Source organism: Strigops habroptila, chromosome Z, assembly GCF_004027225.2.
Source record: "Strigops habroptila isolate Jane chromosome Z, bStrHab1.2.pri, whole genome shotgun sequence".
NCBI classification, from domain to species: domain Eukaryota; kingdom Metazoa; phylum Chordata; class Aves; order Psittaciformes; family Psittacidae; genus Strigops; species Strigops habroptila.
This window is the reverse complement of record NC_044302.2, coordinates 68,825,977-68,845,063: the sequence shown is the minus strand read 5'-3', so window position 1 is coordinate 68,845,063 and position 19,087 is coordinate 68,825,977. Positions and strand designations below refer to the sequence as shown.

Sequence of the window (19,087 nt, the reverse complement as noted above, 5' to 3'; positions counted from 1 at the left end):
CTTGGCATTTCAAGAATAAATTATATGTTACATATTGTGGTGTATTTACCTTTGTTCACTGTCTGTGCATTGTGCATTTTAACTACCTTTGGCACTTAAAAGAATAATTGCATGTTGTGTAATGTATCTGAAGGTTTGTATTTTTCCTGACAGTTAAAGTACAACTCTGTTGCGGCTTGAGGTTAAACAAATGCATGGTGAGAAATCCCACAGAAACCACATGCTTTAAAGTTTATTATTAGAAGTATATTGTGTATAACAGCTGCAGAAGGTACAATTTCATAACATAACTACAATATTGATTCTTTTTTAATCTGAATGGCCTGATACTTTAAAATTTATTTAACCACCTGACAACTAAAAGAAAGCTGTATTTCACACATCCTCAGCCTCCTACACCAGGAAAGCTGTAACTTCAGCAAGTACAAAATAGAATATGTCCTAACACTGCAGGATGGCAATTTTGTTGAAGGACTTAACACAATTTTAATGTTGCCAAATATTAATTTCTGACCACAGCAAATTAAATCACACATGCACCTTGAGCCTCGCCAATTAAATTCTTCAAGCATCCTGACCTGGCATGAATTAATTCCTGTGCAAATTTGGACAGACAGTTTTGGAAGCTTGCGCCTCATTGTTTTTTTTCTCACCTCATCAGAAAAGAGATTTTACTGGATCATTCAGTTGTTATAATGTTGGTATAACCACTGCAGACACTTCTAACTATAATTTTCAAGTCTGAGGGTTTTTTTTCACTTCCTAATGAAGTCTTAAGAGAAATACTTTAATAGTGTTGATACGGAGAAAATAAGCATTCAGAAAGCAGAGTCAAATGAAAATATGTGCGGGTTTTATGCCCTGTTACAGCAAATTCTTAGGTTTCAACAAAACAGATCTTATTTATGTTCATTATGGGTTTTCCTTCTGCAATAAAAGCTTCACCTGTCCTTTTATTTTTGTATTTTACCTTTTTTTTTTCCACGTTTATATGCATAACTCTTCTGATGCCAAAACAAGCAAATGTAATTAGAAATTCAGTTACAGCCAGCACTACAAGTAAAAGAAACACTAGTGTATAATAAATTAAGCTAGTCATCCCTTACATCCATGCTGTGATTTTTCTTTTTAAGAGCTACAAATTAAAAAACAAACTAAAATTATGATTAGATAATTTGGCAAAATCCAAGGATGTGTAAGAGAACCTTAAAAAAAAGCAAGCCTAACGAACAGAAGGTTTTCTTATGTATGGTAATTTTATTGACATACCAGTCCATTAAGCTGTGCAGAGGGACACATAAATTGATTCGATCTTTAAATATCGAAGAGAAAAAAGAAGATTTCTGTTTATTTTATTAAAAACACATGCAAGATGAACTGTAATACTGTGGTCAAAGATATAAATCTGTGTGGTTATAGGCATTTCCTATGCATCTCAAATTCTGGGAAGAAAAACAAATTTCCAGAAAAAAAAACCTTTGCTTGATTATAGCAGGCTTTGTAAATGATTAAATGAAAATGATAACTTACTTCTGGACACCCTCACAAGTTCTGACACGTTGAACACTCCAGATTTTACAAAACTGTCCTCAAGGTACACTGAAAAAAATCACAATACCATAATCAGTGTAATGAGAAGATTAATAAATAACTATAGATAAGTTTACACACCAGGTAACAACAGTATCAAGAGTCCCAGAACTACAATACACAGACCAAAGTACACTGAAATGTGATCACAGGATCTAATGAGAGCTGAAATTCAGGCAGAGGAGCAAAAAATCCTGAAGAGATGTGAAAAAGCAAAATTTTTATGTGTGTATGAAAACTAACAGACAATATACTAAGTCCCTAGCTAACCATCTAGAAAATGTCTAAAATCTATTTCCTTTTTCAGTATCTTCAATTATTACATTAGTATTGAACTAAGGACTGTATCAGCAGGACTAAGCAACTGCACCATAGAGCAGTCCTGTCCTTGCATACGTTTCTGCTAAACAGATTTTTACTTAACTCTTGCCCTGCTAATAGTGACTTTACCACCTCCATTATCACATCATCATGTCTGAGGCAGATGAGGAGTTTACTATTATTTCCTGTAAAAGTAGGAACTGGGCAAAACAGCTGAGCTCTTTAGTGGTTGGGGTTTTTGTGTAAATGCTGAATTATATATTTAGAAACCTATGTTAAAGAAACCATCTATTATTGGGTTTGTATTGTTTATTTATTCTAAGATAAATGTATATGATACACTTTTCCTGCCATGAAATTCAGGCACAAATTGGAGTATTGCAGTGAAACAATAACTGATAATCAAGACTTACCTCAGCAATGTAACTAGATAACATTATCAAAAGGGAGCTGAGAAACCCAGGTTTCTGTGGAAGTCTTATATCAATAATCACTGCTTAAGCTGACCTGACTCAATTTGGGATTACATGACATCACAGTCCTTCCAGGTAGGAACGCCAACAATTTACCAACAGAAATATTTAGATCTATACTTGGTGCACATTGCTGCTCCAACAGTATTACCTTCTTATTTGCTTTTATGTGAGACGACGCACTATGAATTTCTTACTGTGGTTTCTCTAGTCCCTTTTCTGAATGAACACAACTTTTTTTTTCTTTTGGAAATACACTGACAATTTTCTGTTTCAAATGCTTGAATGAGTAAAAGCACTCTAAATGTCTAACAAAACAAATAAAAAATGCACCTACTGGAATATTTACCGATTTGGAAAAGAATGGTGCAGTACTATTCTCTTTAGGTTTCTTTAGGCAATTACTGTTTTCATCTTTAAGTAATTTAAGAAAACACTGCCACTGTAATCAGAAAAGTGACTGTAAAAGTAGTACACTTCACTTAAGAGATCTGTCCTTGGTACATCTGGAGAAATCTCTACTTACTTTTCAGGGTCAAACAAGGAGGGCAGAGGCAATAAGCGCAGTTTTCACTGCTTACTAGCAATCTTACTAGGTCCACAGAGTCACCTCACCCAGCACTTCTGGTATAATTTACCAGTGCAGGTATAAACAAGGCACTTAACAACTTCAACTGAAAGAATGTGAGTGCATGGAACTGAGCACATTTCCTGACATCTCTGTTATGAAGGTTATGCTGTTACACTTATACGTGAATGTCAGCCTTTCCCAGCTGAAAAGCCAACCCAGGAACAAGTGCAGTGGGCGTGCAGAGCACCATAGGCCCATGGAATCATCCTGAATGATGTTAACGCCAATGCCATCATCTCCTCATCTTCCAATCAAAATCACTTCACAGGACATTCCTGCATGTCTTCATTTCCACTTGTAGCTCTGCAGATCTCCCTCTGTTATTTCTTTACTTCCTTTCACATTACTGTCCATCTAATTTTCAACATCTTCTTTCCATATCCATTACTTCTTCACCTCCTATGATCCTTCACCTAGATTCTGCAGGCATCCCTGCAACCTTACTCGTCTGCAGTTTGTAAGTAGTAACAGCCTATCTCTTTCATCTTCTGAATTCTCTTGCACCCTTTCTCCATGTATTTTGTGTGAATGAAAACATGACATGGCTTCTCAAATATTTACTTCTTTATTTAACATAACTTTGCAACCCACACCATAAAAAATTGCGAAAAGTTAATATTTCTTTTTCTCTTCTTTCTCAGTTTTCACTTTTTAACCCAAGAATGGGCAAACTGGATGAACACTAATAATTTCTCTGACAATAGCAATCTTTCCTTTCTCTGCCTATTTCCTCCAGCAGGAGAAATCTGCAGTAGAACATGAAAATTTCCCAAGAAAAATTTCGTTTCTTGATTTTAGATGGCCTGCAAGTGACGTGTGTCTTGAAGCCAGTGTACAAACATGCAGCCAGCTCTGGAGCTGGTAATGAGGCAAGACTGAACTTCTCTGCTGATTATCCAAATACCATTACTTTGAAGCACAACTTCCCTCATTCAAGTTAGGCTAACTTCAGTGATATAACCAAATGTAGATTGGTCAAGCTATAATTACAGTGAGAAAAAGCCTCAAGGCTCATATTCAAAGAAGAAAATGCCCATGTATGATTTTACACGTAAGAGGACATATGTATACATGTATATGTGCACACAAACACAGACACAGATCTTTAATCTTCAGTCTTCTCTCATGACTTCTCATGTTTTTCTCACTAGCAACACTGAGAATACCCACATAACACAAAAATCAATCATCTAATGCGTTTGTCTTCTTGTAATAAGGAAATGGAAGCAGGGAAAAGATTCTGCCTTGAATGGTACCACTAATTATCAGCCCCTCACAAAAGGATGCTTTGTTGACTGATGGGTCACTGTCCTTCACTCAGGTTTGACCATACTTCACCCTGCCTTGGGTGGTCAAAAAATAATGACACCCACAAATATACGCAACTGCTTTGCCTGACATTAGGAAAGAGAGGGAAACTGCAGCTATCGTCAATCTCAAGCAACAGCTGGATGGTTTTTTCCTCTATGTAATGTGTCAAAATATTATTAAAAAATCGATGTAACAATAAACAGTCTAAGACACAGGCACTGAGCAATTTCGTCCTGAGCCTTATGTTCTAACAGGGAAGGTGGATTCCAGTGGTGCCTCTGCAGAAAAATAAACACAGGATGTTCAGTGCCAGCACCAGTGGACCTCAAGATTTTTAACTAGTTAGGAAGAAAATCCATTGTGGGTGTGTTACAAAACTGTTCTTGGCTCCCAGCTGTGCAATAGGAAAATGTTCTGTGCCATTAAACCACTGTAATTTGTTGCAGAAGCATGCACTCTACAAATGATAAGGATAAAATGCAAGACTGTATACAGAAGGACAACAGTATAGGACATTCTGAATTTATGGTGTGAGAAACTGGCTTTTACCTTGTGAAACTGATCTCCCTACTGAATAAGAGTTAAATTCATATTCACATTATCACTCTGCATGCAAGAAAAAAGTATGTGGTGATATTCCACACAGTGTAGTTCTTACTGTTTTTTTTTTTTGCTTAAATATTCCCTAATGCACTGCCTGCATTTATATGTTAAAGAGCCTTAAATTAGCATTCTTAGTGTGTGCTTCTGATCTGTTCAGTACAGAAACTAATACACTTAATAACAGTCTATTGTTGTATTCCTTATAGGGGATTTACTGTATCTTTTGATGGTCATGATAACACTTTTCTTTCTCGTTCAAACCTAATGTAAGCATTGAGTACCGTCATGTACTAAAACCATCTTGCCTGAGACATGACACTCCCTAAAATACATTTCACTAATTGTCATTACTCTTAAAAATCTGAGTTCTAAAAAAAAACCAGTTCTGCCAGAAACACCACAATTTGTGTTCCACGCAATTCTGTATGAACAGTCAGTAACTTCCAAAACCCATAAATGAGTGGGTTTTTTTCTGTATTTCCTTTTAGGTTTTGTACATGATAAGCATAAAATCTGCCTTCTGTCCTTACGTTTATACAGAAAACTCATTTCTGAAAAAATACATTTTCCAAACAATACTACAATGACCAGACCAGTGCTGTCAAGAATTAAATACAAACAGGTTAAGCCCAACAGCAATTCTGATCAAGCTCCCCTCTTACAGCAACAGGAGAAACCTTCAGTAATGCCTTCAACTGCTGCAGCAGTTATTCTGTCCTAGTTCTTATATATTTTCCATTCTATTCCTGTGCTATGCCTTCAAGAGCTTCAAGTATAGCTTTTAATCATGCTAAGACTTAAAATGGAGGAAAAAAAAAAAAGTTGTTTGAACCTACCGAAAAATATTTTCAGTTTGTATTAACATGTACTGTAAAGAGTTTGTTCTCACATTACTTAAAAGCTTACCAGTGACGTCTGGCTTTACAAATCTTTAACCAGGGTTTTTTATGTCTTCTGATTTCATTGTATTTTTATGAATAGAATGTCTGTTTACATTCTGTTGCATATTGACTAGTGCCGAAACATAAAATTGCTTCCTGGTATCATTAAACATCTAGTTTTTTCACTAATACAGCTTCGATTTTGAGCAACTTGAAAAACAGGACTAAGGATCCAATTAGTGCAGGAAACAATTTGTACTACTGTACTTTTATTTTTGTATATTTGGATATGTATTTTGGATATTAAGTCTAGTTACTTTTGCAAAGGAGAAAGGTTCAACATCTGGCTGAGCTACTGTGAGAAGAGAGGCTGGAAGCTTCAGTACAAACTAGTAGCAGTGAGCTAGTTATGCAATTTAATGTTCTGGGTGCTGCCACAGGTTGGTTTGACTTCTGAAACTGCTACAGTTAAAGATTAAATCATTCTACTGTAAGCTTCTTTTGTTTGAGCCTTTGAAAACTGACTTTTTAAGGATCAATTCTTGCTGCTCTCTGCAATACTTGACTTTTACAGGAAGCTCTTTAATATCAACAGGAATCCTAGTGGCATACAGCTACCATTCACAGTCAGAACTAGTTGTACCAGAACTGGTAGAACTTTAGACGAAGTTCACAGACTAACAGAAAACTTAGTCTCACACTGTTATACATATAGACAGCATACTTGGAGTTTGTTTTCTTATTGCGTGCATTTTGAAGCCAGTATCTTAAAAAGACTACCAGAAACAGGTTCCCACTGAACCAGAATTATTATAGGCAGTTAAAGCTGGATAAGATGAGCCAAGGAGTGACAAAGAAGATTTCAGCAGTGATGTCATTTAAAACAGAGTCAGTTGCCCAAACCCTAGCAAGAAACAGAAAGGGTAACTAAGATGAATGCTTACTGCCCTTCACTCCAGAGAATCTCAGGTTACATACAAACTACACCCAAGATTTAAAAAGAGGTTGGGAAGCTCTATATTTTTAAGCTGCTATAGGACTAGCAGGCACCAAAAAGGAATTTTCTGGTGCCAAAGTAGATTTCTGGAATTCTAACTGGTAATATAGGAGGTTTTAGTAAATTCTTGTGCATGTTTTGAAGCAAAAAACATTGCACTCACCATTGAACACAATGGCATCAGGAGAAAACATGGCATCAAAAGTAATCACAGAATAATTTATTTACACTGTAGGATAGCCAATGCAAACGAAAATTCAGAGGTGATGCTAAGTCAGTAGACAGTAGCAATTACCTACACCAGATTTCAAACAAATAGGCAAGGCCAAAAACTCTTCCTCTTGGAAAAAGAGACTGTATGATCTGTGCAGGCTTCTGATTGTTGAGATAGCACGGCTACATGCTGCCCTCAGAATGCCCCACCTGGCTTAGGGCTGAGAGGCTGACAAGGAAAAGTATCACCTCTCAATCACTGGCATTACTAATTCATAGAGCATTTGGGAAAGGGAGAACTCCACAGAAAATCAAGCCCTGACCAAACCCAACCCTGTTTTATTTGAAGATCACTATCTGAATGGCATGGCTGCAGGCATACAGGAAACAGCAAGCATTTTCAAAATATCCACTCCCATGTTGAAAAAGCGAGGTGAATATATGTTTCTTTAAACACAATTCTGTCTGAATCCCCAAACTGCTAGTATAGCATCGTTGCTTCCAGAAGAAAAGCCGCTTATGATGAGAAGGACAGGAAATACCTCTTCAATTCCTATTAATTAGGAGGCTAATTCCCCATCCACAAGATGGTAACAGGCAATACAGTAAAATAATAAAACTATCTGTGCTCTGAGTCATTCAAAACTTAGTCATTTGCTTATTGCATTTCCAAAAAAGAGCAAAGGTTGAGAACACGTTACTCTTCAGAAGTCATTTCTGAAACTATGTGTTCTGAAACTGAAATACTTCTATCTAAATCAGTCATATAGAGGCAAATTTATTGCACATTACTTAGAGTTTGATCCAAAAAGAATGTTCTCCCTATGGCTGCTAGCCCATATGAAAGCACAAAAAAGCCTTTGGGGCTCTACAGCTGCAAGATTTGCATATTTAGAGACAGGTGAGGCTGGTTGCAAGATTCTTGGCAACACCTTCTTTAATTAGGAAAAAAGAATAAAATTAATAGATGGTGATTTCACTCAAGCCTTCTTTGGAAATGTTTCCCAGAATAAAATTTCTGATTAAAACAGAAGGGGAAAACCAACTCCAGAGCAGTGCGGCTGGGGATGGGGATTCACATACCCATGCCTCATTCAGACTAAGGATTTTATCACTGGATGGATTACCTGACAACATATTGTGGGGAAAAGAAGAAGAAAAACAGTGAAAAGGAATGAAAGGTGGAGAGACAGTTTCTCAACCTCTCCGTCTAGAAGTGTATCACCCCATGCAAATAATGGAATATTTGTCAGCACACAGCTTCAAAACAGTCATCTTCATTCCTCATTCAGCTCTGACTGATGTTATAGAGTCTGCAAATTTATATGAAAATATTCCTTTGACCAGCTAAACAACTGGACACAGCAGTGTTAATGCTGGTGTATAAATTAATAAAGTCTGCAAAGCAGCAACCTCACACCAATGGCAGATAGTAACTAACTTTAATAATGTCAAATAGTTGTGGCCAGCAGGCAGTAAGTAAGGGAAAGAAAAATAAAGCAGAACGAAACCTAGAAAATCCTCTGCTAGAAGAACTGGCTAGTAAGGGTTGTATCACTGGAGAACAAATTGTTATGGCTGGTGTCAGTATCATTAGCTTATTACTAGTTCTAGATGTTTTTCTACTCACCCTTATAATTTTCTTATGCCTAACAAAAGAACTTACTGAAAAATCACTCCTTCCGTCTTCCGTACATATCCTCCCACACCCTTCCAGGTATTTCAAGACACACATGTTAAGGTAGGCTTATTTTTTTGCATTTTCTTTAGCTACACAGAAGACCTACAGGACTTGCAGGAAGCAAATAATGCAACATTACACTTCAAAAGCCTGACTTCAGCAGTAGCCCTGAGCAGATGCCCAGAATAGTAAGAAGCAGAGCAGGCCAGAAGTATTTGTTGGTTGGGATTTTTGACTGACAGTATGCAAGGATGCAAGTATTTTCATTTTTAGAACTTACTATGCAGGTGTGTCTCTATTCGTTTAGTCACCCACAATGGACCCACAGACACATCCATTCTCTCTTCAAAACCATGTAAACTTTTAATAGCTAACACCGTGCTAGCACAACATAAACGTTTAGATTTCAGGAACTTAAAGACTGATGCAGGCAACAGCAGTGTTCAAACTCCTCTCTCAGTTCAGTTCAGCTCAGCTCATCTATTTGTCTGGAATTTACATAGCTATCCCTGCAGAGAAGTGACCTTTACAACCCAGCTCTCAGAAAAGCAAGTTTCATTCTTTAGAAATATACCAGATGAAAGTTATTGAAAAGTTAAACTTAGAGGAGGATATCCCTGAATCTTGCTACAAAAGCTACACACCACTTTCACCACAAGCTGCACCATCTTAATACTGTATTATGCTATCAAAGTATTCAGTGTATTTTTAGGAACATATTGTAAAGAATTCCAGCAAGCACTCTTAATGTTCTTTTGTTTGGCAAGTGACATTACTCTCTCTCCATGATTAAAACAGCAAATTAACAGACACCCTAAAGAATGCAATAGTCTAGCCAAACCTAGAAAAACCCAGTTTTAACACCAGCAACTTTGCCAACTACCATTCAGTTTCCAAAGCCCTCTTCCTTGGCAATGTCTTTGAGAAGGTAGTGGCATACAAAAGCTGACAGCACCTATCCCTTGCCAACACCCTACCTCCTTGACATACAGGCATGAGACCAAAACAGGATAGCACAAACCCTCCTGGCACTGCCGGTCAAAGTGCTCCTGGCCTAGGACTGAAAACAAACCTCAGAGTGGATATCCTCTGAGGCTCCGACAGAAGTGGCTGCCTGGTTCTAATAATAAGACTCATGTGAGGTTTAATAAGAAAGAATAGGACAGCAGTCCTTTTCCCAGACAAGCTGAATGGCGTGCAACTCCCTCTCATTCTCCTGCACAGCCTAGAAGTCCTGTATTCTTCAGTCCCACAAACCTCAACACTTTCTCCGTGTCAGTCTAAGTACAGTAACCCCCAGACAGTATTACACAGGAAAGCTAAATGATGCTGGAAGTTCATGTATCCTAAAATATACAGATGACATTCAATTATGTCTCTGTCTCTGCTTAAATGAAGGGTTTCAAGGGAAGCGAGGCACAGCTTCCATTTTCTGTCCCCACTTGGCAGCAGATAAAGGAATACTACTGTCAGCAGTAACTCCAAAACATGAGAAAGTGTTATGCGCAAATTTCAAGCAGAAAGTTTCATGGTGAAACCAACAAATGGATTTCTCTGCCCTTTATATCCATCTATCTTCTGGGACACTGGAGTTTGTCAAACATAAGGATATCTCGTCTTGCCCCACAAGGCTGCCAAAAGAAAGCTCTGTTGCTGACAGTAATATTACACCTTGCTGGAGTAGCCTGGGGTTAAGACTGGACTCATAAGAGGATGTGATCCTCAACAGTAAAATATGTACTTCCACCTTCATCCTCCAAATGCTAATTAGTACTTTAAAAACAGAATTTTAAAACATGTCTTCAGCTTCCCAAACCCAGAGGCTAGAAAGGATCCTTCAAAATGACAAGGGGTAATGTATCTGGCTTTCCTTGCACTCACAAATAGAGAAATTCTAAAACAAAAATAAATGCTCTATAGCTAAATGCTCCAAATTTTACAAAACTGTGATTATCTGTGAGGAAATTTTGCAGGCTTGGTTTAGGAGTAAATTTACCATTTTTCATTTTTAAACCTCTATCCTACATAATATATGTCATAAATTTAGTAGAGAAATAAAAGCATACTTATAACATCCCACACAGTTTGGAAAGAAACAGCATGGAAGCCTATAGCCAAAAAACATATCTGCATCTTCCATTATATGTTTCTGGGTTTTATATTACAGAAATACAACTTTTTGCACAATGATCTATGATAGTTCTCCCCTTTTGTGTATTCACATACAACATACATGATGTATTCCACCACAATCAGTGAATATTTTGATCATATGTATAGGACAAAACTGTACAGCCACAATGCAGGCTGTTTCCCTTAATTTTGGACAAATCCAGAAAGTATAAATGTATATGTATCAGCCCACAATTACACAATTACTTCTTGGTCAGAGTGGGGTTCATTTTGCATTTAGGAAAAGAGCAAACTGAGTTAGTTGCAGCTTATTTCAGAGAGCCATTTTCTTCTGAGAAGCAAAATGAGAAGATGCAGCATGACGGTGATGGCAGGAGTCACACATTGCTCATTAAGACGTGATAATATGGCTGTCAGACTTGTTTGTCTTACCCCAACAAAATTTCTTTAAACAACAAAGATTTACAAGATTTACTAGCACTGCCCAGTTGATTAGAAGGATAAGTCTACGAAAATACAAAGAATCTTTGGTCTGAACAGTGTGGCATGTTTTTTATTTTCTCTTTCATTTTTATTTTAAGAGAATCATTGAAAGGACTGTTTACACTGACATCTCTCCCCAAAAGTTCCAAATGTCACTAGCACGACCCATTAACAATGTGTTCAAAAACTGCTCTGAGCTGATATGAAAAATATAATAAATAAACATATTTGCATTTTACAATATGCATATAAAATAAAGAACCTGGTAGCTCACATCACAGACTTTAGAGGCAGGTCAGTTGTGTTTTGTCCAAGATAAAAGAATAATTATAGCATTTGAAGACTTTTATAAATTTGGGATATTGTCTCCTTACTCCTCTGCCCATTCTCACTTACAAAATTCTAAAAACCATGAAGTGAAAGAAGAATTCCTTTGATTAAACAAACGTTGATGAAACTGCAATTGGGTCATTGCCAGTTTGAAAGTACTAAAGTAATTACAGCTTGTCCTGATTATATGTACTTATGAGTGCAAAACAGGTTGCTGACCAATACGCTCTTTTTAACTATTAACAGTAGTATCTTTGTTCTCAAACAATGTTAGATGCATATGTTCTGGAACTTATATTTACCTGGTGGATTCTTGGCAGGATCATTGTGGCTTGGACTTCCTGGTTGTCCAGAATCTATAAAGAAATGAAAGAAACGTTTCACTAATTTGTTTTGAAAGTATCTCACAACCTTTAGTACACTCCTTCAGTATTAAACTAATACTTAACTTTGTTCTTTAAAGGTCATTTCCCTGATTTTCTACATGAAGGCGTTATTGAACAAACACTGTATGTAACCCATTTTGTGCAGAAGCAGAAACATTGTGACAGATGCAATGATCCTAATAAGAGGAACTCATAGATCATTGACTAAGGACAAGAGAGTCATTCAGGTAAACATTCAAGTTGTAAACACATCTACAAGGGTACCTTTTCATTCCTTTTCCCTCCATCCCCCAAATATAATATTGCATAATCAGCATAGCAGAAGCAGTTTCTTCTGAGGGAATGACCAGAAAGGTGTACTGGATCAGGCAACTAATGGCGCTTGCAGTGGTAAGTCCTGTTTCTTTACCCTCTCCTTAAAGCACAAAGGCCTATGTTGCTTTCAGACTCTGGACTGCACTGAAGTTAGGACTGTCAATTTTAATACAATATAGGCTTCGTGTTCCTAGTCTGTGACAATTGCCATTGTGAAATGAAGATTTTGTAACATAAAAACTAACAAAACCCAAAATCTGTAGACTTCAAAGAGTGTTCTTTTCATGATATGTGCACCTAATAAATCAAGAGGAGAATGCAATTTGATGTTAACACACTAAATAATAAATCCTTACTCATAAAGCACTTGCTTTTAAAATTATCTACTTTTTGCTGCATTCCCACACCAATAATATAACAAAATAATATAACAAAAACCTGCTTTACTGCAAGAAATTGTTATTAACTAAGTAAGACATGATGGACACTCTTGCATGCTGAGAGAATAAGAAATTAAAAGAAGCATAGCCATTTTTTCTGTATACAGGTATCTAAAAATGGAACAGTTTTGCAGTCTAAATTTAAAATACCATTTTTTAAATGTACCAGTGCTTGCTAGTAACATAGGACCACCAAAAGATTGCATTTTAGTACTGCAGAAATTGCTGCTACCAAATGAGCCCCAGAGGGAAGTCAAAGTTCTTGAATGCATTGTTGCTTACAGTGTCCAAATTAAAGAAAAAAATATTAAAAAGGAGAAAAGTACATATTGGTTAATGCTTGTCATTCAATCCCCATCACTTCTTCTTAAAGCCGGTGTAGCCCTCAACCTAGAATGAGAGATTGCCTCCGCCTGCTACAAAAAGTTCTGTTACCATCTATTACATATCTTCGCAAACAGCTTGACACGCATATCTCTCAAGCAGCTCAAGTTAACACAAGCTTAATTCTACAGAATGTATTATCTATGATGGAAATCCATTTCACAGTTCAAGTTCTACTGAAATCATCTGAACGATGGTTGTCACAGAAGACAAGCATCAGGGGATCTGTCAGAGTACTGGAAGATCAAAGCACATGTTAAACCCAGTTCTGATGATATTAAAAATGCAACTAAATTTCCAGTACTGAATGAAATCACGCTTGCACACGATAAAATACACACTGGATAGTGAATTTCACATGAAATTTCCTCTATCTTTCGCTACCCTGGGTAGGAAGAACGAAGGGCAGGCCTCCCAGTCAGATTCTGCACATCCCATGGTTTAGGCCCCTGGTACTCTTAAAAGAGACCCACTATATGGCACAATATGTAGCCATTCAGCATGCTTGTTTCCTTTCATGGTAAGGCACAACACATCGCTTTAAAAAATCAAATCAAGTAATGTTGAAAATTCTATCAGCTACAAGAAATGCTAGAAATACAATGCTGCTCTGTATACGGGCCTTCATACGGACAAGTCTTTCCTGTGCTGCAATGGGAAGGTTCACCCTGCAGGGGGTGAACTTTAATATTATTCTAATAGCCATTCTCTGCTTCTGCAAACTACACATACCATTGTTGAAATTAAGATTGCAGAGAGGATTAATTTTACACAGCAATTGTCCTAGTGTAAAACTGCTGCTGATGTGCGGCTAAACGAAGTGGCAAGTTGGCAGCAGATGCACCCAATAAAGCTTGGGCAGTTTAGCTTGGGGAACACAGAAATTTGAATTGGGATTACTGAGGCCTACCAGAAGATAGCCTTTGATATTTTCTCCTGTTAAATCTACTAAAAGGATGCACAAAATGAAGAATATTTTTCAGCTCTTGCACAGCAATTCGCCTTTACTACCACTTTCTCATTTTCAATGTGGTCACTTTCTGAATCCAGGATTTAAAGACTGATAGTGATTTAAATAATTCTTTTTCATATCATAGTAAGAAACTCAGTAAAGAAATCTCCAGTTATAGAGACAAGCAGTTTACTAGTTACTATAATTTGCCAGTCTGACTTAGCTTTGTTCTGTGTTTACTACTTAACAACCACCATTTTTACAGATTGATTCTCACAAAGTGTTTTTAGCAGTAGATGCTACTAACATCTTCAGCGGGGTCTCAATGATCTTGAGAAAGCAAAGAATCATTGAAAACAGAATATAAGAAGCAATTTACCTAACTCTTCACTTAAAGCAGTTGAGAAAGCAAAAAATCATATTCTGCATGAGAGTTATCAACTTATGTAACTCTGCACTTAAAGCATACAGAAGCATCTCATTCTCAGAATGAAAGACACAAACCTGAGAATGGCCTGTGACCATCCAATTCTCCTACCAGTGTCAGTAATTATAAAGCTCTCTATTGATTTGATTGGATGCAAATAGTCTTGCAAAGTGCAAGAGAACCATGGTCATTATAGGAATAAATTATATGAATAAATTTATAAGCAGAACATTGAATTAAAAGAGTTATTGGAGCTCTTCTGAAGAATAAGACACATTTTTGGAAAGCCACAGAAACTGAGGAACTAAAAGACATGCTAAGACACTTTAAATCTTTCTTTAAATCTTTCTTTGTCCTTACCTGCACAAGATCATTAACCAGCAACTTGAGTCCTGGGTTTAAAAATTGCAAGCTTTTCTTCCAGTGCGGTGAAGAAAGACATAAATCAGACTCATTGTCTGTGTAGCTGGCTTTGCATTCAATTTTCCCACCAAATAATTCTGTGTACATTTAAAAAATATATCTATACTTCCTAAGCTAGAAGTTGTAAGCAAAATTATACACGTAGCAAATAAAACCCCATTATGTGAATATGATAAAAAATGAAAATTTCAACATTGTCATTTATGTAGCTCTCAAATGTAAGTCCCTTTCAGAAATCTGCCCCTCAAATTTTACTGTCAATGTGGTTTTCTTGAAAAAATTCTTCCACACAAGTCTGAGAAGTACTTATCCTTCTTTGCTACAGAGCAAAAGCTCACCCACACTTAACAATTCCAGAGAATGGCTTTCATATACACCTCACAACTATGGTGTGCACATCTTCTGCTCTGCTCTTTTTGGTGCTGACTGCTTCAACAGTCAGTGGCTTGGTAAGTTATTGTCCCATGGATGAACAGTTTATAGGAGAATGGTTCAAGCCAGCCATTACCCTTACACGGTAGATATTCATGTAACCCTGGTACAGTTTATGTGTAATTTATCATGATTCGACATGGCTCCCACCACGACTTTCAAACTCTTTATTTCAAATCGCTTTTTGTTTTAGAAGATGGTATGAAAGAATGAGTCAGAAAGCTGGTATATTTTATACCGAATTTTTTCACATGTTTTCATTTCTGGAGTCAATCCCAAAGAATATCTGAGTGCAGGCAATAGTCACTGCAGCCAGTTAAGTAAAACTGACTGCTGGGGCCTGCTGCTGCTAAGAAAAAACCACTCATTTTCCCTGCTATACATAGAAGAAAGGTGCTGCCATGGTATATCACTCTTGGCTTCATAAGGCAGAGAAGAGGCAAAAAAGCTGATTGTTTGCCATCCAGTGAAAGTCAAGATGCTCTCTCCCTCTGCACCACCTTGTCTTTGACAAGCAGGAGCAGGAAGACCACACACCCCAATAAAGCCAAGAAAGTCGCACTGCTGTTCACCAGCTTACTGAGGGATTTTTAGTATTGCTCAGCTCTGAGCCAGTTTTCACCTGATAAAAGAAGATATTGTTTTTAAAGAGCAAGTTATGCTATACCTCCCTTATGCCCCACACTCTATAAGGAATTTTACTTTTAGGCTCTCTGCATTAGCTTAATGTTAAAAGCCTTGAAAACAAATAGAGGAAGAATCTGTAAAAAGCAAAAAATACTTTCTTAAACTATGTCTTAGAAATAAGCAGATTCTCCACAGGTTTTTACCAACCAAATAAACTTCCTCAGTGGTTTCAATGAACATATTTCACTTTTCATTTGCTACAAGCTAGGCAACAGCCTTTGCACTCAGTTAATCTCAGCTGACAGACACTAATTTAATCATTCACCAGCATGTAAATATACTCTTGTTCTTTGACAGTCCATGATTTGGGTATGGGGGAGGATAAAGGACCAGACACGTGTGGTACCATGTATCAGTTTGCTGCTGTTCAAGCCTTCACATACCTATACAGCATTTGACTTGACAACTGGCAGAGTCACTACCATGAACAAGAACCACAACCAACCTCCCAGACTGCCATCCTTCAGGATTACACGACCTGACATCACAAACTTGAGGCAAATGGTTGTACCCCTGAAAATCACAGGATTCCAGGACTGGGGTCAATCTGCTGGGGAGCTGGGTTTCCAGTCCCAAACCCTTCCCAGGGAAAGCTCAGGGGAATTTGTGGAATCACATTCCGCTGCTCAGGGCTTTACAAAATCAGGGCATGAAACCCTGCAAGGAAGGAGACAGCCCGACCTCCCTGGGCCCCAGCCCCACTGCCGGGCTGTCCTCATGAGGAAAAGACTTTCCAAAACAACTCTTCATCTTTCAAAGACTTTCAGAACATTAGCATGATAGGAAAGCATTCATGGCAACAAAAAACCAAGATATCTCCCTCTCTTACAAAGCAAATAGGTGAACAGCAAAAGTCCGTAAAGCAAATAAATAATTTCATCTGTGTATGTTAAATCATCACCATTAATTATTATTTTTTTAATTTTACTACACTTACCTTCTACTATTTACATTATTTTACTTTGACAAAACAACTGATTGGATTGATAAACTTACCAAATATGTTTAATGATTTCATTTTGCACAAGCAGTGTCTTCCACTGTATACCATTTCTATAGCTGATGACCCTGAATTATTATACAATTTTATGACCATTATTCACCCTAACTCCAGTGATATAAGAGTTTATAGTGTAAATGAGCTGAAAGTGTTTTATTTTATTAAACATTCGCTGAAGTGATGCTATAAACATGGAATTGATGCAAGCGTGACTCTTGTTTTCACCCTATGTTAAACTAAAACAGGGGTATTTATTTTCCACATTTTCATAGATCACTACATTTAACAGAAATACTTTCCCTGAAAATTTTGGTTAACTGATTTCATATGATGAAATCCCTAAACCCACCACTTTCTTTGCTAGAGAACAAGTCCTGTGAGGAACAACTGAGGGACCTGGGGTTGTTTAGTCTGGAGAAGAGAAGGCTCAGGGGGGACCTTATCGCTCTGTGCAACTATCTGAAAGAAGGTTGTAGTGAGGTGGGAGTTGGTCTTTTCTCCCAAGTAACAAGCGGTAGGATGAGAAGAAACACCTCAGATTGTGCCAGGAGAGGTTTAGATTGGACATTAGGAAAAATTATTGTAACAGAAGTATATACTTACATGAAAAAAGGCAGCAAGGAACAGAGTTGCTGGTGCCAGAAAGCTAGGGTATTGATCTGTGCTGCCCATAGCTCTGTCAGGTTTTAGCCTAAGCAGGCCTGTCATTCCAGGAAAGCCTTGAAGGCTCAGGCATGGAGGAGCTTCTGCCCAGCAGGAGACAGACAACCCAGCAGGCAGAGGATGGGCTCTGCTTTCATTTTGGTTTGAACCTGTTTGCTCTGGAGTGGGGACATAGCAAGAGCTACTCAGCCAGTGGCCATCCCCTTTCACAACGCTCCCCATACTCTTCCACAACAGACAAGCTCGCCTGTGGCTGGCACAACGGAGGGAAACCTGCGTCTTTCAGCTGAGAGCCCATCCATCCCATAGGGCACGCTTCCCAGCCCTGCAGTGGGATCTCAAGCTGAGCGGCATCACCACGCTCCGGCTGGCCAGGGCCATGCCACCGCGATGCCTGCCACGTGGGCTGGCAGGGAGGGCACATGATGGTTTGGGGCAGCGCAGGTCGTGGCGGGCCCCGCTTCACCTCCCGTTACATCAGTGCTCCGATCTGCTGCTACCAAGTCACCCAACCGGCCATTGTCAAAACTGTGAACTTTTCTTGAGAGTGTTTTAATTAGGTAAATAAAAAATGGTAATTAAACCAACATTACGTAATCTGTTTCTGATTTGTAATCTCATTTAAATTAATTAACTGACTCAGTCCTTGTTTAGTTTTTAAACTGTCCTAGTTAAGAAATGGAGCTCTGGAGTAAATCCAGTTTTTATATAGTTGAAAGAAATTCAAGGGCCTAGAATCACTTACCAGAACCAAAATAGCAATAAGCATAGTCAGCTTTTCAGCTTTATGTCCCATGCACAGATATCTTTTTAATTTAAATTCCCTTATTTGTTTATGTAAAATAAATCACAACACTTAGTTATCCAAAATATTTCTTATACAATTCATAAAGACCATATGTTTCTCATTTTGAAAACTGAACAACTTTCCCCAGCTGTGTTATAAGTTGTGCATGGAATATATACATATTCTATATATATGTATGCACACAAATGCACACACACAAAGGCACACACACACCCCTTTTAAGTTAGAAAAGGGTTTTATTTTTTCATAGCCTGAAACAAATGTTTCCCATACTTCATAATATTAGCTAAGCTCTTTTTTGACGTGTACTTTAAGAAGAGGTTTACATAGGTATCTTGCCACAGGTGGATGAATGTGAAAGAATGAAGTTTCTTTCCAAAACTTGCTGGATTCAGTAGGAAAGGAAGAGATATGAACATTTAATTTTATCCATCTGGAAGATACTGTGGATACTAGCTATAGTCAGAAACATTCAGAAGTTGTTCTTGGAGACCAAAAATCTTTTTACATTAAGGTATGTATC

The 19,087-nt window shown here is 37.6% G+C and overlaps 1 protein-coding gene across 9 annotated transcripts in view; it reads right to left on the bottom strand.

Annotated features, from left to right (window-relative positions):
- The window catches only part of NFIB (nuclear factor I B), a 169,764-nt gene that overhangs the window by 58,394 nt on the left and 92,283 nt on the right, over positions 1–19,087 (bottom strand). For all 9 annotated transcript variants that reach the window (XM_030512274.1, XM_030512277.1, XM_030512275.1 and 6 more), the window contains exons 3-4: positions 11,950–12,003; positions 1,531–1,599 (exon numbers count right to left, since the gene is read on the bottom strand). In XM_030512274.1, coding sequence (XP_030368134.1) covers positions 1,531–1,599; positions 11,950–12,003 — 123 coding nt within the window. The remainder of the gene's footprint in view (positions 1–1,530; positions 1,600–11,949; positions 12,004–19,087) is intronic.